This window comes from Ascaphus truei, unplaced genomic scaffold, assembly GCF_040206685.1.
Source record: "Ascaphus truei isolate aAscTru1 unplaced genomic scaffold, aAscTru1.hap1 HAP1_SCAFFOLD_280, whole genome shotgun sequence".
NCBI lineage: Eukaryota > Metazoa > Chordata > Amphibia > Anura > Ascaphidae > Ascaphus > Ascaphus truei.
Window position 1 is genome coordinate 469,975 of NW_027455750.1, and position 25,582 is coordinate 495,556.

A 25,582-nucleotide genomic window follows, 5' to 3' on the forward strand; every position below is an offset into this window, starting at 1 on the left:
CTAGTTAAAACTTAGTAAGCGTTACAATTATCGCTATATTTCTTTACTAACATAACATATATACTGTAGTGTTGGCTAAATGTGCCAGTGTTGAAAAAGATTATTACACATTGTCTGCATAATCACTGCTACTGTAACTTCCACTGAAAAATAAATGAACTTCTTTCTATTCATATTGTTATGCACTTTTATGTTTTGGCTTCAGATTTACACCTTGAAGAAGTTGTGGACTGGCCAGGGATGAAGCTCAATGTCGGACAGGTTTCTGGGTTGGCTCTGGATTCCAAAAATAACTTGGTTATTTTCCACCGGGGTAATCACGTTTGGGATGAAAAGTAAGTCGAGATTTTCCTTCATTATAATTTCAGTAGAAACTGTTTTGGTGCAACATTTTGGCATTGAAGTCCTAGTTATTTTATTTACCTTATCCCCCATTTTAATGAGCAGTGTGTATTTAAGAATGGAGATATTAGAGATGCTCCACTGTTTGCCACCTTGTTTGTGATATACAGTATGCGCGGTGTCGTGGAAAAACTCAGTCCCCCACTTATTCCTTTTTGGTAAGCAATTTGAATCGAGACTTTTATTGCAAACAGCTTTTGGTAAGATTGCATTTAATACAAATCAAACATTGCTGCCCGACTTAACACAAAGGCATATATGCCCCAAGCCGTCTACTTTATACCAAAAAAGAAATAGCCGTGCATCTATAATTTTGCAATGCCCGCCCATATGACTTCATCGGCATCCTATTTTATTTCTACATAATTACCCGTTATATTTTGCAAACTAGACAGGACAAAGAAAGAAAGATATAATATATGGCACCCTCGTCCCCCACAAACCCATAGCTGTTTTCCCTCCTTCGCCTAACTGCTCAAAGGACTTTACAGATAAGGAAAAGCGAGGGGCCCATCTCGAAAAAGATTTTAAAAATAGTCAGCTTTTATAAAGGTGAAAGTAAGTTCAGAGAAGAAAAAAAATTTCATACTATATGTCTGCTGTTTCACTTATACCCATAACACACTGCAACTCAAAGCAAGGCTTTTCTTTAGAATGAAATATGTATAGTTATACAGTACATATTATAATAAAAAGAAAATATTATAGTTCCACAGTGGGAACAGTGACTTAAGTTTCAGTGTTAGTACTGATATGTGCATATTCATGATGGCAAGAAATCTCCCAACACATCCACAGACCTCTTTTCTACAAACTTACAGATTCCAACCCCATAGGCCATTTACAGATCATCGTACGAACACAATCCGAACTACCTAACACACTTATTGACCTCTACTCCAAACACACTAACACCTGCACCCCAATAAACTTACAACCTCAAGTTTCCCACTACCAAACAAACTCACCTACAACTCCCACTCCTCTCATAGCTTTACTAATAACAGACATTTACTGAACCAAACTCCCAACATGTTGAGAGACCTACCCTCAACCTGGAGTGGACACTTCATTAGAGGGTTATTCCCTTTTTCGGACGGATCGAGCAAATAGAAGAGGAGGTGAAGTATGTTTATACTTTGTTAAACCGGATTTAAAACCAATTATAAGGGAAGATATTTATAAAGGAAATTATAAAAATGTTGAGACATTGTAGATAGAAATTGTCAGTGGAGGTAAAAGTACAAAGAAAATGTTTGTATAAACCACCAAATATCTGTGAGATTGAGGAAGCCAAAATACTTTTGCAAATGGAGAAAGCATCAAAACTAGGTCATGTTTGCATAATGGGTGATTTTAATTGCCCAGACATAGACTGAGGCAATGAGATTAGCGTTACAACAAAAGGAAACAGATTTTTGAGGGTGCTTAAAGACAATTACATGACCCAAATTATTGAGGAACCAACTAAGAGAGGGGCAATACTGGATTTGCTTATATCAAACAATGTAGAAGTAATAACACATTTTCTAGTTCGGGAACATTTTGGGAAACAGTGATCATAACATGGTATTGCAGCCAGGTTCCCCTTACCTGTATGCCCTGGGGGCGGGGGATGGTTGCGGAGACGCTCCGGTGCAGGGTGCGCTGCGGTGGGAGCTGTGGCCGATCAAGGGGGTGACCGGGTCGCCGGTGCTTCACGGCGGGACGCTGGTAAGGGCGCCACCATCTTTAACTCTTGGGGGAGGAAGGATTTGAGGCCTGGAGAGAACAGACCCTTAAGGTGCTGGAGAATGGTCCTGCACCGAGGCAGTGAAGAGGCAACGGATAATGGAGAGCCTACGACCCCCAGCCTCCACGTTCGTGAGCATGCACCGAGATCAGAATGCCGATATCTCGGCCAAGAGGATCATAGACAAATTGATGCGAGTCTACGGTATAGAAAAAGACGAGAGTTTACTATGGTCCAAGTTCTATGGTCTCAGACAGAAGGAAGACGAAGACCTGTCCACATTTATACAGCACATACAGTTGGTACTATAGACGCTACGTACCCATAATATAATTCCAGCGAACACAGTGGATGAGTTTCGCCGCAAGCAGTTTCTCTGAGGAGCTACACCTACGCATCATATAGTCATCATGAGCCGGGGTTCCCTGCTTCAAGGACCTCCCCCTACATTCGAGGAGCTATTAGGACTAGTGAAATAGCACGAAGCCTATACTCTCCTACATAATCCTAAAAAGTCCAAGGAGAAAACCAAAGGGCCATCTGCCCCAAAGCCCAAGGAGGCAGAAAGTGCAGAGGACGATCCTCCTTACAGGGCGCCTGCCGCCACGTCCAGGATTTTCCGGAGAGTAACTCCTATCTCCAGAGCTGGTGTGAACCAAAATAACTGCTGCTTTAACTGTGGCCAGGAGGGTCACTACTTCAGAGACAGCCACTGTGCAAGACAAGCCTGTCGGGTTGCAGTTCGACTTCGGGGAATCGACCCTATAAGCAAACTGGAAGAAATGGCTAAGTACCAAATTGGAAGAGCACTGGGAAGTGTTCTCCATAAGTGAGATGGATGTGGGCTGCAGCAAGAACGCCCAGCACATGATCCGGCTGAATGATACCATGCCCTTCTGGGAGCGTTTCAAACGCATCGCTCCCAGAGATGTGGAGGATGTGAGGAAAATGGAGACGGCGGGCATCATGACCGAATCCCGTAGCTCCTATCCTTCCCCAATCGTGGTGGTACACAAAAAGAATGGGTCAGTCTGCCTGTGCATAGACTACCAGACCCTGAACAATCGTACAATCCTGGACCAGTACACTCTGCCATGGATAGACGAGCTCCTCAGCATGCTGAACCTGAGATCTGGGTACTACCAGGTACCTATGAAGACCTGTAGAAGACAGCGTTTGTCCCCTCGAGTTCTGCCAGTTCACCCACATGCCCCAAGGCATTTGCGGTGCCCAGGCGACCTTCCAGATGCTGATGGAGAAGACCATTGGGGATATGAATCCCTGTGAGTGCTTGGTTTATCTTGATGACATCATCATGTTCGGAAGAACTCTAGAAGAGCACGAGGAGTGTCTGCTGAAAGTATTAGACAGACTGGGTAAGGAAGGCTTGAAGTTGTCCCTGGACAAATGCCGGTTCTGCCATACGTCTGTCACCTAAGTGGGTCATATAGTGTCCACCGACGGAATGGCTACTGATCCCGCCAAAAGTCGAAGCCGTGGTGAATTAGCCCAGACCTGACAACGTGATGGAACTCCGGACCTTTCTAGGATTCTGCGGATACTACCGCTGCTTCATGGAAGGCTACTCCAGCAAAGTTAAGGTCCTCAATCTTTTGAAGATCTTCCCAGAGGAACCTCGGCAGAAGGCCACATACACGTGGCTACCCTTCGGAGACAAGTGGACGTCCGCCTGTGAAAGGGCATTCGTCGGCCTCAAGAAAAGCCTCACGGAAGCCCCTGCCTTGTCTTACGCCAATCCCAAACAGCCGTACATTCTACACATGGACGCAAATTTCAATGGATTAGGAGTGATACTCTATCAGAAATACCCTGCTGGCATCATGCTGACGTATGTGAGCTGAAGCTTGACACCATCAGAGCAAAACTACCCCGTCCACTAGCTAGAGTTCCTCGCCCTCATGTGGGCGGTAGTCAACAAGCTGCATGACTATTTGTATGGAGTCTCGTTCGAGGTACGGACCGACAATAATCCCCTAACATATATCCTGACCTCCGCTAAATTGGACGCCACAGGTGGTAGGCGGCACTATCCAACTATCAATTCACCCTCAAGTATAAGCCGGGGCCCCTAAATGTCGGAGCCAATTCTCTGTCCAGAAGACCGGGACTGAGTGTAACTTCTGACGACGGCCCTTGGGAAGAAATCCCTAGACCTGGGATTCAGGCCATGTGTTCTACAGCTGCCATAGTGCAGGACAAGGTGGCATTCTCAGTATTAAGAGTAGCTGACTTGTTGGGATGCCAATCCAAGGCACTCCTCGCCACGTACTGTCATCCAGAAGGCATGGCAATCACCAGGACACCATCATACAGTAGGATGAAAGGAATTGGTACAGTACCAGATGCATGACCCAGTGGCTGGAGCTATATGCCAGGCAAGACAACCCCTCATTGGTGACGCATGCCCTCACTGACACGGTCATCATCATTATGAGAGAGTGGGACAAGTTCCATTTAGAGAGCGGCCTCCTCTACAGGATCATCCCCTACCACAATCACCCTGACAGGAGACAGTTGGTTCTGCCCAGAAACCTGCAGAATCGTGTCTTACGGTTCATGCACGATGACCACGGACATCTGGGGGTAGATAATATATTTGGACTAGTGAGGGAAAGATTCTTCTGGCCAAAAATGCGAGTGTCTGTAGAACACCATTGCCGGAAGTGCCTGAGGTGTATCCAGAGGAAGACTCTAGAGGCATCAGCAACATGCTGATGGTGACCGACCACTTTACGCTGTACACCCAAGCGTTCCCTACCAAGGATTAGAAGGCCCTCACGGGGGCTAAGGTCCTATGGGAGAGGAACTTCGTACACTATGGGCTACCGAATCGCATACACTCGGATCAAGGGCAGGACTTCGAAAGCAAGCTCATCCGGGAGTTGCTGAAGATGCTCCATATTGAAAAGTCCAGAACGACTCCTTATCATCCTGAGGGAGATGTTCTGCTGGAGAAGTTCAACCGAACCCTACTCGACATGCTCGGCACCCTAAAGGGCTCCCAGAAGGCCGAATGGAGCAAGCACGTTGAAGCGATGGTGCACGCTTACAACTTCACTAGGCACAAATCCATGGGGTTCACACCGTACCTCCTGATGTTTGGGCGAGAGGCACGGCTGCCTGTAGACATCCGACTCCGGGTATCTACCGATGGGGTATCCAACACAACGCACTACCAGTATGTAAAAAGACTTCAGGATGGCCTGCACCACGCCTATCAGTTGGCGGAAAGGGCCTCATCCCATCTAAACGCCTGCAACAAGCGACGATATGACCACAAGGTCCACTATTGGGAACTACAGCCCGGAGACGCTGCGCAATCTAGGGATCCCCGGCAAACAGAAGTTGGCCGACCGCTGGAGCGACGGGGTCTTTGAGGTAGAGTCACAGATGCCGGGTCTCCCTGTCTACCGCATCCAAGACGCGGGTGGTAGGTTAAAGGTTTGGCACCGTAACCATTTACTGCCCATCCCTCAAGTAGGAGAGGATGACCCTGAACCAGAGACCGTAACATTGGCCAGTGAGCCAGAGGGGTCCAACGAGAACTCAGTCTGTGTCTGAACCAATTCAGGATCCTATGGAGGAATCCTCTTCTAACGGAGACCAATGGGCACCTCCCGAAGGAGCAACGGGTAATGGACCTGTGCCGCATGTATCCACCCCAGTGGCTTCAACAAGACGCCCCCTGGACCCCAGGAGTCCAAGCTTTGTACCATTAAGAGACTTTACAGAGACTGTTGTACCCCCTATGACAGAGTCAGAGCCTCAAGATCACAATTGCTACTTCCTAGAGGGGTCTATGATTCGTTAGGGGCAGCCCACTAAGAGTCTTAGCAGCTGGCTCGGAGCAAGCTGGCTTTGATTATTGCTATGTTCACAGAATTGTTTAATCTTGTATAGAGTCTGCATCAGATTAAGTTGTAATCTCTGTATGCATTTTCCATTATATAATTCTGTGTGTGTTTTGTTATGCTGTTCCCAAGCGGGATATTGGTTTCTTCACCAGGGGGAGGATGTAGCCAGGTCCCCCTTTGGGTTCCCCTTACCTCTATGTCCTGCGGGCGGGGGATGGTTCAGGCTGCTATGTGATTATCAGAGAGGACACTCTCTTCCTCTCTTCCAATGCAAAAGTGGCTGCCACTTTTGCATTGGAAGAGAGGAAGAGAGGACAGCAGCCTGATAATCACATAGAAAATGGACGGTTTGAGTTTGACATATACTCTTGCATATTCTGCAGATGATTGATCAGGACTTGATTCTAAGCTTAATCTGAATTGGCTATTTTGTGTCTTGTAGGGGAATTAAGGGTTAAGGGAAGTACCTTGTGGTTCCGTTGGACCCAAGGGAACGTGCCTGAGGAAAGGGTCGTTACCCTGAAACGTTGCCCCTCTTACCCTCCCCCATTGTCTTTATATATTTATTTGTTAGCAGTTTCCCCTTTTTTCCCCCACTCCCCTTCCCTGTGTTTTTCCCCCCTACTCTTGTGCTTTTTAAGAACCATATATTCTGCATTTACAGTCGTTAAGCATTCCCATTTGTGATACCTATTGTTCTATTATTATTGCTATTACATTTTGGCTTATTCCGAGACTCTTTTCGTTTTCCCTATCAATCAGTGTGTGCTGAAGTGTAAACCAATGTGGCTAAATAAACAGGTAGGGGAGGAAATGGAAAGGAAGAGGCAGGCATTTAGATTCTTTGGGGCTTATTCACTAAACTTTGATAAGTGCATTAATGTACTATAAGTGCCCTTTTAGAACGATATTGCATATGTAGCTATTCACAAAGCTTCGATAGCAGGGCAATATTGCACTAAAACGGCTTTTTACTGAGCTATATAACACTCTGGCTATAACACTCTGGCTATAACACTCTGGCTGTAAGTAGTTAAGCAATAGTACCCAATATCATACAGTTGCTGCAAAGCGAAATAAGATCTGGTCTTAAACGAGTATGGATGGAAACATAATTATGCCGCTGTATAAAGCATTAGTACACACCTTGGATATGCAGTACAGTTTTGGGCACCACTCCATAAAAAACCACCATTAGGAAATAGAAAAGGTGCAGAGAAGAGCCACCAAATGAATAAAGGGGATTGAAAATCTGATTATGAGGAAAGGTTAGCTAAATTACATTTGTTTACATTACAAAAGAGGTGTCTAAGTGGGAATATGATAACTATATACAAATTATGTTTAGGGTCAGTACACTGAGTTTTCAAAAGAACTATCCATCCCAAGGGCAGTACAAAGGACTCGGGGTCATCCTTTAAGGTTTGAGGAAAGGGGATTTCACCAGCAACAAAGGAAAGGGTTCTTAACTGTAGGGGCAGTTAAAATGTGAAATTCATTACCCATGGATATTGTGATGGCAGATACAATAGATATATTCAAAAAAGGTTGGACATCTTTTTAGAAAGGCAAGGTGTACAGGAATATACCAAATATGTAAACTTTGGAAGGATGTTGATCCAGGGAGATATCTGATTGCCAATATTTGGAGTCAAGAAGGAATTTATGTTTCGCCTTATGAGAGATCATTGCATGATGTTTCACTGGGGTTTTTTTGGTTGCCTTCCTCTGAATCAATAAACTGTAAATACAAATATAGATTAAGTGTTTGAAGTCTAAATTTAGCATAGGTTGAACTTGATGGACATATGTATTTTTTCATCTTTATCTACTATAATTATTTAACTATGCAATCCACTTATCCACACAAATATTTGCTCTCCCCAACTTCCAACAAGCTCACAGATGTATCACACCCTGTAACAGGGACTTATCACTGTTGGAGAGAAACTGCCTCTAAATCCAGCAGTGTGCTGGTTAATTGCACACAGACAATCAACCAGTCTCCACCTGGCTGATTATCACTGTTCGAAAAAAGCCTGGTTTGAGTAACAGGAAGGAGATTCCTTAGCTCAGCGGTGAGCAAACTGGGGGGCACGACTTCCAGGGGGGACGCAAGACTGCCTGCGGGGGGGGCGCGCAATTTACAGAGGCCGGCGTGCTTCCCGAAGGCACTTAAATTAAGTGCCGTGGGCGCTGCAGGGCCTCTGTAAACCCTTTACTTACTTTGGCTCCACACGCGTCGCCATGGCAACGTGACACCAGAGCCTGGATGAGGGGGGGCGCGGGGGTGAGATGACCGCCGGCAGGGGGGCACAGGAAAAAAAGTTTGCGCCCCCCTGCCTTAGCTCACAAGGGAACTGACAGAAGGAAAAGGAGGGCTGTGTCCTTAGAGAAAGACGCAAGGGACCAGACCTCTGCCTGGACCCTCAAGCAGACCCCTATCCGGACACCACTGACCTGAAGGGCCACCTGTGTTAAGGCACCGCTGAGACTTTGGGGTGATAAGTGGCTTTTCCCCCCAGCCTTGCAGAGAGGGACTGGGGAAGTAAGTTAGCCCTTACACAGGGATAGGTGTTTATTGTTTTATGTATATTTTTGTTGCTGTATGGTTTAAAGGAACAGGCAATAAAGCCTCATTTTAACTTCACCTTAAAAATGGTCTCCATTGCATACCTCTGCACACATCTCTCACACACCCCAACTTCACTCCACCATATAAAGTCTTGCCTAACCTTTTACTGTACTTTGCATTAACGTATAATTTGTCTGCAAGCTCACCCAGAATGTAATAGTTTTTTTAGATGTAACAACTGACAAGAGTGTTCTAGTGTGACCTTTAATGTGAATGCAACAAAAGCCTGTGTATATCCTCAGTGCTTCATCAATGCCCGCATCACTATTATTACACCTTTTCTAGTTTCACAGCGATTTCCTAAGTACTGCTTATAATCAGAGGCTCAATACAGTGGTGCTCAACTCCAGTCCTCAAGACTCCCCAACAGGTCAGATTTTAAGGATATCCATTCTTCAGATTCATGCTTCCAGTGGTGCAGTCGAAGATTGAGCCACCTGTGTGAAGGCTGGGATATCCTTATAACCTGTACAGTATGTTGGGGGGGGAGAGAGTCTTGAGGACTGGAGTTGAGCACCACTGGCTCAGTACAGGATTGCCTGTTTCCTGTTTTAACTTAATTAAACCTTCCTTATTTCTTTCAGATTAAAAAAAGCAATTTTCTAACAAATGCAACTGAATCACTGTTTTGTACAAACTCAGATACCACTATTATTAGTGCCACCAACTGGTAACTGGGAATTACTGCAGAGGTTTTGTGGGCTTCTATCCATTGAAGACCCATTGAAATGGTTGTGATGGGGCTATGACATTTCAGTTTGCCAGTTGCATTCCTGCTTATTGTGTGAATAAACTAAAAGCAAGAAAAAATTAGCCGGGCAGCTTTATTTTACAGTAGCTTCTTTTTTTTAAATTGCTGATGCTTCACAGGGTGTTTTTACAGTGACCTTGATTTGTCTTTTGCTTTAATTTTTCCTGATTTAACAAATACTTCTTAGATTCTCGTTATTAAAAAGTCTGGATATCATTATGGAAAGTGTCTGAATGGGCCATATATCACGCCATATATCCTGTCATTTTGTTTGCTTTAGGAAAATAAAACATCCAATACAGTTCCCTTTTTAAGCATCAATAAGGACAGCTGAGAGCACTCGGGTGGACTTGTATAAAGGTGTATTTATTATTAAAAATGGTTGACGTTTCAGTCCCGACATGGACCTTTCTCACAGAAAGGTCCAGGTTGGGACTGAAACATTGACCATATTTAATAATAAATACACCTTTATACAAGTCCACGCGAGTGCTCTCAGCTGTCCTTATTAATATGCCACATAGACTGTTATCTATGTCCTTGTGTGCACCCGTGGCCGTAATTCCAATCTCGTGAGTGCTCCTTCTTTTTTATATTTTTTAAGCATATTTTGGCACACCGTTCATTTCTCATGTAATTACAGTGACTAAACAATAATGCACCATGACACAGCTTATATATATTTATTTTATGGTAGACAACCAAAGGTATCTTGCAATGAGTCACTTTAAACTGTCATAGAAAGGGTCAGTATGTAGATTACCCCTTTCTATGAGAGATAAAATAAAAATGGTTATATTTTTCTCCACCAGAGAAAGTGACACTCTGACCACCCCCCAAGGCAGAGTTTTATTCTTATAAATATAGAATATACCAGAAATGAGCAAGGGCACTGCCAATGTCAATCAAAGCAACCCAATATGTGTTCAAGAGTTTCTAATCGTCTGCTCCCCCATTTTGTGTAGTGGGGAAAGGATAGTTTTTATGATCACTGCTTTGCATGGGATTACCAAAATATACCCCTAAAATCAAGAGGAGGAAGAAGCCCCACTTGATTTTGAAGGTTTGTGTGAACCCAAATTAATAATATAAATGATAACTTCTAGTTCGCATGTGTGTGTGCGTGATACACATTTTACGTTATGGTGGGTGAAAAAGGCAGCAAGAAACCTCCAGACAAAAAGTGACACGTGTGTTCATTTGCATGTCATTTCCCAGAATCCCTTGCTGCAGTGGAAGAACTGTATGCTGGGCGATAATGGTGAAAGGCAGGGTTGCAGACCTGTCTAAGACATGTGCATGTGCTCACATGTGATCTTTTTATTTGCGGCGTGTGTGTATATGTGTGTATATATATGTATATATATATATATATATATATATATATATATATATATATATATATATATATATATATACATGGAGCCCATGTGAATGGATATTCCAGGCAAAAGGTGACACATTGTGTGCTCATGTGCATGTCATCTCCCAGAATCCCTTGCTGCAGTGGGAGCACTGTATGCGAGGTGATAATGGTTGAAAGGCAGGGTTGCAGACCTGTCTAAGACGTGAATGTGCTCACAAGTGATATTCTTTATTGGCTATATGCTAACGGTGGAGGTTTTCTGTCGCCTTTTTCACCCACCATAACTTGAAATGTATATATATATATATATATATATATATATATATATATATATATATATATATATATATATATATATGTATATATATATATATATATATATATATATATATATATATATATATACATATATATATATATATATATATATATATGCGACAGAAAACCTCCACCGTTATATATATATATATATATATATATATATATACACACATACACAGACATTGTACTCATTTATTCCGCACTATCGCAACTGGACTAACACGGCTATTTTCTGATATATATATATCAGAAAATAGACGTGTTAGTCCAGTTGAGATAGTGCAGAATAAATTAGTTCTTCAGTATTTGGTGATACCTTTTTTATTTACTAACAATTTATGTCATAGGACAAGCTTTCGAGAGTTATCCTCTCTTCTTCAGGTCAGCAATACTGATATACAAAGGAATCTATGGCTAAAACATATATATATATATATATATATATATATATATATATATACATACTGTGTGTGTATATATATATATATGTATATATACATACTGTATGTATGTATATATGTGTGTGTATTACCCATTTACCTGCTCCTGTCATCTGTAGGCTCCGATAGGGAGGTGATCTTCTTTGCAGCTTCTTTCTTTGACGTGAATTAAATGACAGTGTATTTTTGGCATTATTTCACTATCCTTTGTTCCTGGGTCTGGATAGGATTAATGCCAACGCTGGCATAGCATCTCGTTATTGGAAGTTATCTGAACGTTATACTACAATAACGTTCCTTTAAACCTATGCTAATGAGATGTAGTTTGGAGGTTGTAGTAACGTCTGTTCCTTCTTTAGGAGCTGTCTGGATCTGGATCTGTGTTGTAGGTTTGCCTTGTGCTCCCTCTTGTGTTTAGAAATAGAGCGACTGCCGTGCTTTTTGAAACTCAAGAAAAGTGGTTGAAAATAAGTTATTTAAAACAGTTAAGTAATTTCAATATAGCAGCACAGAAGATTTTTTTTGCCCCAGCTGCGACTGTGCTGCATCTTTAACCAATACTTACTGTGTAAATGACATTAACATTTCTAATGTGTAGCATATTACTAAACACATCTCTGTCTACAGCTCATTTGATAAAAACTTTGTTTATCAACAAAGAGGAATCGGACCAATTGAGGAAAGCACTATACTTGTTGTCAGCCAAAACAGCTCTACAGTGCTCAAGTCAACAGGCAAGAATCTGTAAGTGATTAGTCAGGTTGTTTTATTTTCACCTCTTAATGTTCACCATAACTTGCATGAGTATACATTGCAGTTCCTGCGGTAATTGTGCACATTGGTAAATTGTGCCCCTAAATCAAGGGTGGGCCACACCAGTCCTCAAGAGCCACCAACATGTCAGGATATATCTACTTCCGGACAGGTGGCTCAATCAGTGGCTCAGCACAATGTCATCTCCCGATGATGATGTGGCTTTTTGTTGGTCGCTGGAGGCAAGTCTGACTCCACCGCAGCGTTGAGTCCTTTGGGCAAGTATACTATACAAGTATACTTGCCCAAAGGAATTGCCAGCAGCGTGGCATTTTACTTTAAAGTGGCAGTTTTCAGCATTATTTTTAACCCAACTTCAAAAAATAAACAAGCAGCATGGAGTGATAATACTGAGAAATAGAAATATCACTTTAACCCCTTTGCTAGTCATAATGGTGTTTCTACGATGTATTTCAGACCCCCATGGCAGTGTAGTATGTGATAATAAAGTAGAACATATTTGCAGAGCATCACCTGCCTACAATGCTTTCTAATTTACACCTCCCCTTGCTCTTGCCTTCAACCCATAGTTGTAAGCAGATAGAGAAACTGTATGCACAGTAGTGTTTTATACTTTTTGCTCACTGGGGGAGGCTGGCGAGCATTAGTAAGTGTCAATAGTTTTTATTGTTGGAGGGATCCAATAATGCATTTTCAATTTCTGATTTGTAAAACAAAGAATATTAAAAGGTTCAAATGGTTGGATAGTTATCCTGTAAAGTTATGATTCCCTTAATAGTTTTCAAGTGGAAAGTTTCTCTTAGGTCCTCCAATCTTATATTGCGCACATAATATCACACAATTTGTTCAAATTATAAGGTCCAACCAATAGACCTAGTCAACCCTGCATGTTCGTCTACTTTTATTTTCTGGTTAAGAATTTAAATTCCTAGCACCCCCCTTTGAAACATACTCTCAGTTGAGCAGGTCATTCCACTTTTTGTTTATAGTTATATAGTCTTTAAAAAGCTCTGCTCGTTCAACTTTTTGTTTTCAAAATTGCTTGAACCAGAGGTCAGGACCTCTACTACTTTGCTTCCCCTTGCTAAGGAGTTATTTGTGTCCAACATTCCAGGAGCAGAGACTAGCAACAGATGAGGAACTGGCAGAGAGACAGTCGGTAATTGTGACGTTTAAGGTTACTGCTCTGATTAAAAATAATGCTAATTCTCAGAAGGGCAGGTGCAAACAGGAACAGTGTTAAAGAAAGAGGGGTTGATAACTCTTTAGGAATAAAAAAAATATGCATAGTTTGTTCCAGGAAATCTTTTCAAGGAATGCAAAAGACCCATTTGACTATTAAATTATGTTATTTACATAGCCATAATATTTATGAATGAGCCATGGGAATGTTCTGCAACTTCCACTTCACAAGAGTTGTGGGTCATGTCCTGTAACCAGAGGTTTATAGGGTTCAAAGTTTGGGGTACTCTTCTGATTAATTACGACCACATAAAAAGGACTGGTTTCACACACGTGTAGCTGACACAAGGAATCTTGGCAATTTGGGTATAAACTCTCATATTACGAGGTAAATAATTTATGATTGTCAAAAAATAAACAAATGGAGCAAAACGGAAAATATAGTAATGCTTATTTGCCATTTGTCATTCTTATGACTAACATTTTTATTTTTCATGTGTATTTGCAGTTTTTATTTGCCACATGGTTTAAGTGTCGATAAAGACGGGAACTATTGGGTCACTGATGTTGCTTTGCATCAAGTAGGGTTTTCAATTAAATGTAATACAGTAAGACGGGAAAGTGAATGTAATTGTTTCATATTTTTCAATAAGTCATTGCTAGACCAACATGTGACATGTCATAAGTTAAAGCAATAATCCACTAATAGGTTTCACCTTTTTTCTCTGGTTTAGAAGATACTTGAAAATAAATGTTTATTCAGTGTATGAAAATACAGATCCCAACACAGATTTCTTTGCAGTTTTATATATAATTTATTCTTGTAGCAGTTTACAATACCAAGCTTCAGTTTGTATGGGCAAGGACAGGTTAACAATGGTGAACAGACTTGGGCTACAGTATATATTTTCTGTTCTGTTCTGATGCATCTACTAACAAGCATGATTCATATAGTAATTTGTAGCCACTAAATGAACCTATTACTATTAAGCAGTAATAAGATTAGGAAGACGAGCCTTGTATAATAACAGAAAGAACAAAAACAAACCAAAAGCCTGGGCGTACCGCCAGTGTTCTTATCTAAACCTTGGATACGTGAGATGTTGTGTACTCAAAATGTACTATTAACAATTCACTTGGTCTAACTTTTCTATGAAATAAGTTTCCCTTAAATGTGTTCTTCTTTCTAACATCCTCAATCAGTTTTTACAAACTAACACTGCAGAATAGTCTGGATTACAAAATTGATACAAACAGACAACATTTATTTATTTACAAAATGTTTTACCAGGAAGTAATACATTGAGAGTTACATCTCGTTTTCAAGTATGTCCTGGGCACAGAGTTATGATGGCAAATACAGTTAGGTCCGGAAATAATTGGACACTGACACAATTTTCATAATTTTGACTCTGTACGCAACCACAATGGATTTGAAATGAAACAACCGAGATGCAATAGAAGTGTAGACTTTCAGCTTTAATTCAAGGGGTTGAACAAAAATATCGTATGAAACGTTTAGGAATGGCAACCATTTTCATACACAGTCCCCTTATTTCAGGGGCTCAAATGTAATTGGACAAATTAACACAATCATAAATAAAATGTTCATTTTTAATACTTTGTCAAGAATCCTTTGCAGGCAATGACTGCTTGAAGTCTGGAACGCATGGACATCACCAAACGCTGGGTTTCCTCCTTTGTGATGCTTTGCCAGGCCTTTACTGCAGCTGTCTTCAGTTGTTGTTTGTTCGTGGGTCTTTCTGCCTTAAGTTTTGTCTTCAGCAAGTGAAATGCATGCTTGATCGGGTTGAGATCAGGTGATTGACTCGGCCATTGCAGAATATTCCACTTCTTTGCCTTAAAAAACTCCTGGGTTGCTTTCGCAGTATGTTTTGGGCCATTGTCCATCTGTAAAGTGAAGCGCCGTCCAATCAATTTCGCTGAATTTGGCTGAATCTGAGCAGACAATATATCCCTATACATTTCAGAATTCATCTGGCTGCTTCTGTCTTCTGTCACATCATCAATAAACACTTGTGGCCCAGTGCCATTGTAAGCCATGCATGCCCATGCCATCACACTGCCTCCACCGTGTTTTACAGATGATGTGGTATGCTTCGGATCATGAGCCGTTCCAAGCCTTCTCCATACTTTTTTCTTCCCATCATTCTGGTACAGGTTGATCTTTGTTTCATCTGTCCAAAGAATGCTGTTCCAGAACTGAGCTGGCTTTTTTAGATATTGTTTGGCAAATTTTAATCTGGCCTTTCTATTCTTGAGGCTTATGAATGGTTTGCACCTTGTGGTGAACCCTCTGTATTTGCTCTCGTGAAGTCTTCTCTTTATGGTAGACTTGGATAATGATATGCCTACCTCCTGGAGAGTGTCCTTCAGTTGGCTGGATGTTGTGAAGGGGTTTTTCTTTACCATGGAAAGGATCCTACGATCATCCAACACTGTTGTCTTCCGTGGACGTCCAGGCCTTTTTGTGTTGCAGAACTCACCAGTGCGTTCTTTTTTTCTCAGAATGTACCAAACTGTTGATTTGGCCACTCCTAATGTTCCTGCTATCTCTCTGATGGATTTTCTTTTTTTGCAGCCTAAGGATGCCGAGTTTCACTTGCATTGAGAGCTCCTTTGACTGCATGTTGTGGGTTCACAGCAGCAGCTTCCAAATGTGAATGCCACACCTGGAATCAACTCCAGACCTTTTACCTGCTTAATTGATGATGAAATAAGGAAGAAATAGCCCACACCTGTCCATGAAACCGCTTTTGAGTCAATTGTCCAATTACTTTTGGTCCCTTGGAAAAGATGGGGCTACATATTAATGCGATGTAATTCCTAAACCCTTTCTCCAATTTGGATGTGAATACCCTCAAATTAAAGCTGATAGACTGCACTTTAAGCCCATATTCATTATTTAACTGTATCTTGAATTTATTTTGTTACACAGCCAAAATAACTAAACTTGAATCAGTGTCCAATTATTTCCGGACCTAACTGGGTAACAAATACATAGTTACATGAAGTGAGCAGGGTTATGCATTATATACAAGACATTGCATGCACAGTTAGGATATTATGATTAGGGTATTATTATTATATGTTATAGGATATATTTTTATTTATATATATATATATATATATATATATATATATATATATATATATCTATGTGTGTGTGTGTGTGTGTGTGTGTTATAGGTGTATGTAACAGTTACAGACCAGATTAAAATGCGAGACAGCTTTAGTTTTGAAATCCATATCTAAGTTCTTTCAAATCACTTTAATTCAATTTACATTACTCGTCTGTAATGAACCTGCATTTTTCATGAGTTTAAAATGGCTGTAGACAGCGAGATACCTGTGTCCAAGTAATAGTTGTTACCTATAAGATCACAGCTGCTGATTTTCTTACGTACAGGTACTGTAGCTGTGCAGCAGCCATCTTGTAATTGTTCAAATGCCCTTATCTCTTTTGTACTAAAACGTCTCTATGGTGACCTTGTGCCTCACCGGATTTTAGGTATAACCAACGCACTTGTACACAGTGAATTCACTTAGTTTGCCCATAAATTGAATGGGTGGGTGCCTCAGAAACGTGGTCGGACTCCGGGCCCAATGAGAGGTTTGAGAAGCACTGCCTTATCTTAAATAGAACAATATAGTGATAATTTAGAATACAACAACGTGGGGAGTTATCAATCAAGGTTTTTAGTGTTTTTAAAAGTTCTTAGTTTTGCTTCCTTTCATGAGATATACAATTTTAAAGCCTACTTTTCTTTCCTTATCTGCAAAGATATTTAAGCTGGGACCACAAGGTAAAGAGTCTCCACTCTTAGTTCTGGGTAAAGCATTTCAACCAGGAAGTGACCAGAAACATTTCTGTCAGCCAACTGATGTTGCAGTGGACCCAATAACTGGTAACTTCTTTGTATCGGATGGTTACTGCAACAGTCGGATCATGCAGTTTTCACCCAATGGGATGTTCATCATGCAGTGGGGAGAAGGTAAGTCACAATTGTGTAATGGAAAATAACAAAGCCAAAATCATACAGCTATGTACTATGTAAGGTTTATGCATGCGTTAGAATCTAGTCATCTTTAGGGAAATTCTCCAAGGTCAGAACATTTCCTCATAATATTGGCATGAGGAAATTTTCGATGGTGTTCATTTATTAAATCTTTTTTTTTGGTTTTGGATAATGAGGCTCATCAGTACTGTAGTCAACATCTACCCCATTGTATGTGGGTGCAAGCAAAGATCAGAATACATTTGAAGTCTCTAGTAGTTTGAGTCTTTAGAGTTTGAAGGTACATTGTCTTGTGCCCTGCTCCCATTAGTTGAAACTTAAATACTTTAAAAGGAACAACTTTCACTCTGATTTTAAGAAGGGAAAAAAAAAAAAATCTACTCGCCGAACAAAATAATCTACTCACCACCTAGTACCACACGTGTAGATCCAAAGCCAGGGTGTAAAGCGCACAGCAATAAGGAGGAGCAGGTCTTGCAGAAAAAATAGTCCTTTATTTAATTCATGGTGTGGGACAACAGCAAACCTTCAATGCGTTTCGTTCAAGGAACTTTATCAAGAAGTGCTGGTTAGGTAAAAAACTACAATTTATATACAGCTGACTGCCTTATTTTCGCGCCAATCGTGACGTCATGGTTTGTTTATAAGCCACTCAGAATCGTTATTCTCGCGCATGCGCGCGGCGCCAGCAACTCTATCATACTCTCTATGGTGTTTTGAGTCCTCCGCGCATGCGCGCGGCGCCTGGGTATCAGGGGGTATGCTGATGATGTCTGCCGAGTATTTCAGCTTGTACACGCCCGTGGGGCGGTCCTAAGCGCAATCCACGCCTCAGACTCATCAGAAAGACTCCCCCTCCTTCCATACGTCAACAATCTCAGTGATCTCTAGATGTTATAGACCTCCGCGCATGCGCGCGGCGCCAGGGTGTCAGATGGCCCACTCCTAATGTCCGTCAAGCACTGCCGCAAGTGAATGCAATGCATGTCCCTGACTATAAGAGTGAAGCCTCCCCACTCCAAGTACCGCGCGAGCGATGAGGTACTAAGTTGTCAAATCACATCCCTACTACAATTAGGCTATAAAGGGGCTATAAAAAGCCACTATAAGATAAATAAACGGAATAGATTTGTTATAATGGCAGTAGGCTGTATATATAAAATACCTATAGGCAATATATGTATATAGATAAACAATAACACAAATGCTTATGGTAAACAAATACAATAAAATACACATTTTAAACAGAAAAAACATATATATAAAAAACACAGTTTATTGTTTTAAAATATGCATTTATCAAAAAATGTTTAAATGATAAACACAAAATAATAATAAAAACATTTTATAAAAAAAGCAACAAATATGTCTCGTGCCTTAATTACAGCAAATTGCATATCCCACTGGATGAGAGTAATAATCATATAAGTATCATGTAAATTGTTAACATCAATCTAATGTGTGGTTACATACACATGTACATTAATTTTTGCTGATTATCTTGACCATGACTTAAAAAACTTCCAATTATCAATATAAGTTATCAAATCAAGATAATCAGTGATGAGTCAAGAGGTGGAAGTCATGCTGATAGTTAAGCTTCTTATTTTAATTGTCTCATAAACATTAAACTTACTATTTTGATTATCACGTAAACATATTCTCAATATATGAAAACCTTTTGGTGTATTTCTATAGGTCGTTCCAAAGTAAATGATACTCATTTAAGAAAATGGTTAATGTTCCATTCTATATTTATTCCATCGGGGAACCTAGTTCTTAATGTAAATATCCAATAGGATTCTCTGCAATCTAATGTTTTCACAGTGTTACCCCCTCTTTCTTTTCTGATTATTTTCTCGATACCTACAAATGAGAAATTACTGATGCCTCCCTGCCCACATTCTGAAAAATGTTTGGAAACAGGGTGTTCTTTATCATTTTTGCGTATCAACCTGCAATGTTCCTGCATCCTTACTTTTAATGCCCTTGTGGTCCTACCGACATATCTCTTCCCACAGCCACATGTAATCAAATACACTACAAATGTAGTGTTACAATTGATGAAATTATGTATAGTATAGCGTTTATGTGGACTGTGGGAAAAGACATGTCGAGCTGGTTTCATGAATTGACACATGTTGCACTGATTACATCTAAAGGATCCCCTTGTCACAAAATGTTCTGATCTCTTTACTGGTGTTGATACTACACTTGGTGATAAAAAGGTAGCTAGTGTCTTAGCTCGTCTGTAGACAAATTTTGGACCCTTATCTGTATATTTCTTTAAGATTGGATCCATCCGTAACAATTCCCAGTGCTTATTCACATTCTTATTTATTTGACTGCTGGATTTGCTGTATTGTGAAATACAGTAAACAGTGGACATGTTATGTCCTCTTTTCTGTCTCTTTTTGTTTCAGTGTATACAATTCCCCTCCCCTTTCTGGACACAGACGGCATTACTGTAGCTCGTTCAATTCCTTTGACCTCCTGTAGTGTAGTCTGGAGGGTCTCCCTGTCGTATCCTCTCTCTATAAATTTATTTGTCAGCTCCTCAGACTGAGTAATGAAACTCTCAAAAGTTGAGCAGTTCCGTCTCAGTCTGAGGTACTGGCCTTTGGGTATTCCTTTGATCACCGACCTGGGGTGGCAGCTGTCCGCTCTGAGAAACGAATTACGGGAATTTGGTTTCTTGTATATATCCGATTGTATTTTTTGATTGATGTCAATGTAAAATAAAATGTCCAGGTAGCTGATGTGATGAGTATGGTAATTAACAGTGAGTTTGATATCAAAAGTGTTTTTATTTAAATATTCTATAAATTCTAATAAAGTGTCCGTGTTCCCGTGCCAAATAAAGATGAGGTCATCAATAAACCGTTTATAAAAAATAATATTGTGTCTATAAAGATTTGTGCTTCCAAAAATAAATTTATTCTCCCACCACCCCATGAAAAGGTTGGCATAGGAGGGGGCAAAACTTGTCCCCATTGCCGTCCCCCGAAGTTGTAAATAAAACTTGTGATCAAAAAGAAAATAATTGTGCGTGATTAAAAAAAGTATTGATTCCATTATAAAAGTAGTAGTAGGTAATGAGCTGCCTGGACATTTTATGAAATGGCGGACAGCCATCATGCCCAGATCGTGTTGGATGATCGAATACAGGGAGACCACATCCATAGTAACCCACAGGTAATCCAGAACAAAGGAGGGTAGTTTCCTAACAAAGGGCTGCAGATATGCATTCACATATTGAGATAGACCATCTCCCAAAGATCCAATGCTGGAGACTATTGGCCGACCAGGAGGATCGACCAAAGTCTTATGGATCTTTGGGAGATGGTGATAGATGGGGATGATAGGGTGTCGATTGATAATGAAGTCTGGTTCATTTTTGGTCAAAACATGTGTAGCTGTTCCTAGATCTACAAGCTCAAGTAGTTCCCTCAGAAAATAATCCGTGGGGTCCCGTGGAAGCACAGAATAGGAGGACACATCCTCAAGTTGGCGAAATGCTTCCTTGAAGTAGTCAGTCCTACTCTGTACCACCACAGAAACATTGCAGGTTGATACGCAAAAATGATAAAGAACACCCTGTTTCCAAACATTTTTCAGAATGTGGGCAGGGAGGCATCAGTAATTTCTCATTTGTAGGTATCGAGAAAATAATCAGAAAAGAAAGAGGGGGTAACACTGTGAAAACATTAGATTGCAGAGAATCCTATTGGATATTTACATTAAGAACTAGGTTCCCCGATGGAATAAATATAGAATGGAACATTAACCATTTTCTTAAATGAGTATCATTTACTTTGGAACGACCTATAGAAATACACCAAAAGGTTTTCATATATTGAGAATATGTTTACGTGATAATCAAAATAGTAAGTTTAATGTTTATGAGACAATTAAAATAAGAAGCTTAACTATCAGCATGACTTCCACCTCTTGACTCATCACTGATTATCTTGATTTGATAACTTATATTGATAATTGGAAGTTTTTTAAGTCATGGTCAAGATAATCAGCAAAAATTAATGTACATGTGTATGTAACCACACATTAGATTGATGTTAACAATTTACATGATACTTATATGATTATTACTCTCATCCAGCGGGATATGCAATTTGCTGTAATTAAGGCACGAGACATATTTGTTGCTTTTTTTATAAAATGTTTTTATTATTATTTTGTGTTTATCATTTAAACATTTTTTGATAAATGCATATTTTAAAACAATAAACTGTGTTTTTTATATATATGTTTTTTCTGTTTAAAATGTGTATTTTATTGTATTTGTTTACCATAAGCATTTGTGTTATTGTTTATCTATATACATATATTGCCTATAGGTATTTTATATATACAGCCTACTGCCATTATAACAAATCTATTCCGTTTATTTATCTTATAGTGGCTTTTTATAGCCCCTTTATAGCCTAATTGTAGTAGGGATGTGATTTGACAACTTAGTACCTCATCGCTCGCGCGGTACTTGGAGTGGGGAGGCTTCACTCTTATAGTCAGGGACATGCATTGCATTCACTTGCGGCAGTGCTTGACGGACATTAGGAGTGGGCCATCTGACACCCTGGCGCCGCGCGCATGCGCGGAGGTCTATAACATCTAGAGATCACTGAGATTGTTGACGTATGGAAGGAGGGGGAGTCTTTCTGGTGAGTCTGAGGCGTGGATTGCGCTTAGGACCGCCCCACGGGCGTGTACAAGCTGAAATACTCGGCAGACATCATCAGCATACCCCCTGATACCCAGGCGCCGCGCGCATGCGCGGAGGACTCAAAACACCATAGAGAGTATGATAGAGTTGCTGGCGCCGCGCGCATGCGCGAGAATAACGATTCTGAGTGGCTTATATACAAACCATGACGTCACGATTGGCGCGAAAATAAGGCAGTCAGCTGTATATAAATTGTAGTTTTTTACCTAACCAGCACTTCTTGATAAAGTTCCTTGAACGAAACGCGTTGAAGGTTTGTTGTTGTCCCACACCATGAATTAAATAAAGGACTATTTTTTCTGCAAGACCTGCTCCTCCTTATTGCTGTGCGCTGCACACCCTGGCTTTGGATCTACACTCTAATACAGCTGCACGCTTTGGAGGGGAGACTGGGGAAGAAAGAAGACTCAGTGAGTACTAAACCTGGGGCTACCTAATGAGGAAAGAGAGGGCTGTCTTTGGCAACCCACTCCTACCTTCAGGGTACCTTTGCCCATCCAAAGGCACAGTACCATTGCAAAATATAATTATTACCCAATATACTCCCCTCCTTTCACATAGTCCCAGCACTGTTGAGCACCATTACAAACATACTAGTACCACACGTGTGCTGCTTGGGCCAATAGGAGCTCGCCACGATGTTAAATCCACTCGCCCGGGGCGTGCAAATGTATAGGTTTGTCGAACACTGTATATATATATATATAGATATATATATATATATATATATATATATATATATACTCTATCAAATGGAAATATTACTGTGTGCTCATTTGTATGTCTTAGACAGGTCTGCAACCCCGCCTTTCACCATTATTGCCCAGCATACAGTGATTCCACTGCAGCAAGGGATTCAGGGAAATTACATGCAAATGAGCACACACTGCCAACTTCTGCTTCAAATCCATTTTGACATAAGCCTATGCTTGCTGCATTACACAGCTTTTCAGCACAGCCTAGGTTAAGATCCATAGCCAGTAAACATACCCACAGACAGCTGTTTCGACCTTTTGGGTGTGTGGCTGGTTATAGTGGCTTTGCAATTTGAAGCTTGTATAGGTATCCACCACACATTAGTTAAGTTATGACAAAAACCCCTCCGCTAACATCCAGACACCCAAACCTTAATGGTCCCAGCTGTGTGGCTGGACAATACTCCATCCTGAGGCATACTCTATCCCACAATGAGCAGCCACTTTACCTTTTGCTTTAACATTGCCCCTTATTCCCTCCAGAGTGTAAGTTCTCAGGAGCAGGGTCCTCATTACCTTCTGTATCTGTGCATGTTTGCCCTTATTTTTATGTAATTCTATTTGTGATTTATATCACTGTACCCCCACTGTGGAATATATCTGCACTTTGCAAATAAACTATAATAATAATAAATGTAAATCTTACATTAGTTTTTCAGCCAATCCTTTCTATTGTTTATAGGCATCTGAAAATAACTAAATTGATTGAAATATTAGGTTGGCCATAGCTATCTAAGCCTTCGCAACTGCACAGATGTGTATATATGTGCAGTTTAATACATAGCAGCAATCTCCCCTGTACCACACTCTATTTATTTCTGGGAACCTCAGTTCCTGAGATATTTACCTTTTTATGTGCCTGTATTTCTAGTCCCTGTTAGGAAATAACTACTGTATGGCTACCATCAAAGAGTCACTCCCATGGGCCAATAGCAAGCCACGGTGTTATCAGAACATGGCATTGCAGCTGCCTATTGGATGATCTCGTCAGCCATCTTTGATTTTTCTTGAATTTTACCAGCACCTAAAAATGTAAATATTCAGGAATTGTTGGTGCTAGGAATGTCACAGTTAAGCTCCAGAAAAACCCTGGTTCAAATTGTGCAAAAAAACATATATGGGATTACTGCTTTAATATACAATTAGTATAAATAAGGTGGTGGTTGATTACATTTTATATATGCAATTGTCATTTCCGCCTACAGAATCTTCATCAGGCATAGCTACTGCACCGACACACTTTATTCGAGCAAATACCCGGTATGTACCTGGCAGATACCTGGAATGCGCCACTCCTAACCTCTGACAAGCCCCGTTGCATTTGCCTTCCCAGCCTGGGTTCATGCCTGGCTGATGGGCGGCTGATCTGTTAAATGATAATGATTAGGATTTAATAGGCTGCAATGCTTCGCGTGTCTACCAGATGGCATAAATTCATGAATTGTAATGCAGTTTATATATATATACTGTGCAGTATTGCAGCCAGCGGGAATAAAATGCTTCAATCCCTGCTTGGAAAATAACTCAATGTACTCGGGCAGAAAACAGTCACAAACCTCAATACACCCGGGTATACCCGAATTCGTGGGACTAGCCAAGCTCGAATAAAGTGTGTCGCCAGTGTAAACCAGGTCAGTTCCGTATCCCACACAGCCTGACCATGGTAGCTGAGCAGGGCCAGTTATGCGTGGCCGACAGAGAAAATGGACGGATTCAATGCTTTTATTCTGAGACTGGACAATTTGTCAAAGAAATCAAACACAAGCTATTTGGAAGAGAAGTTTTTGCTGTCTCTTATGTACCAGGTAATCTTATACAGCTTCTGCAGCATACGTGCTTTAAATGAATGAAATCATTTCTTTCAAAATAGAAATGCAATAATTACAACATAGCCAGTAGATTACCTTTGCCCATCCATGCTTCTGTACCTCTAAACTATCCTATGTACACAACTCATACATAAAGGGTGTTATTTTATTGTGAGCTTCACTTTATGAATAGCAGATTTAGAAGGACAAGTCACTTGCACATTGTACTGAATAAAATATAGGGTAAGTCCCTAGGTAACCGAGGCTACTACCTGGGCACGGAGTATAACTTCTCCACTTGATTGAAGACAGACACCAGTGTTAATGATAACTAATATTATAATAAACCTCCGGTACTCACTCAGGGTGTTGGGCAATGGTGTATACCGGATAGAAGTACTGAGGGACACCTCCCGAGGGGCGCCCCTAAGTAAGTCACGGCCCGATCACCAGACGCCTCACCTGTCCCCTGTGTACCGCGTGGAGGTAATCAGCCGGTCTGTACTCACAAAAAGCCATTCCCGTTAGGCACCGGTAGGATCCTCTGGCAGCTTGTGTCCACGCTGTTTCTGGTGTCGGCGTGCTCCAACCGGAAGTGACGTCGCATAGAGAAAAAAAGGTTTGGTTGCTCCGTGGTCACAGCATCTTCAACAGCCAACGCATGGATGATAAAAAACTTTATTGGCAACTAGCAAAGAACATCAGCACGAACCACTCTGAGAGTGGTTCGTGCTGATGTTCTTTGCTAGTTGCCAAT

At 40.9% G+C, this 25,582-nt stretch overlaps 1 protein-coding gene across 1 annotated transcript; it reads left to right on the forward strand.

Moving 5' to 3' along the window:
- The first annotated feature begins 165 nt into the window (after positions 1-165).
- On the forward strand, positions 166-24,643 carry LOC142481567 (peptidyl-glycine alpha-amidating monooxygenase B-like). The gene is made up of 6 exons (XM_075582946.1): positions 166-335; positions 12,150-12,266; positions 13,987-14,059; positions 17,284-17,494; positions 24,223-24,277; positions 24,628-24,643. The coding sequence occupies exons 1-6, from the start codon at positions 181-183 to the stop codon at positions 24,641-24,643; spliced, it is 627 nt and encodes a 208-aa protein (XP_075439061.1). The 5' UTR covers positions 166-180.
- Positions 24,644-25,582: the final 939 nt, after the last annotated feature.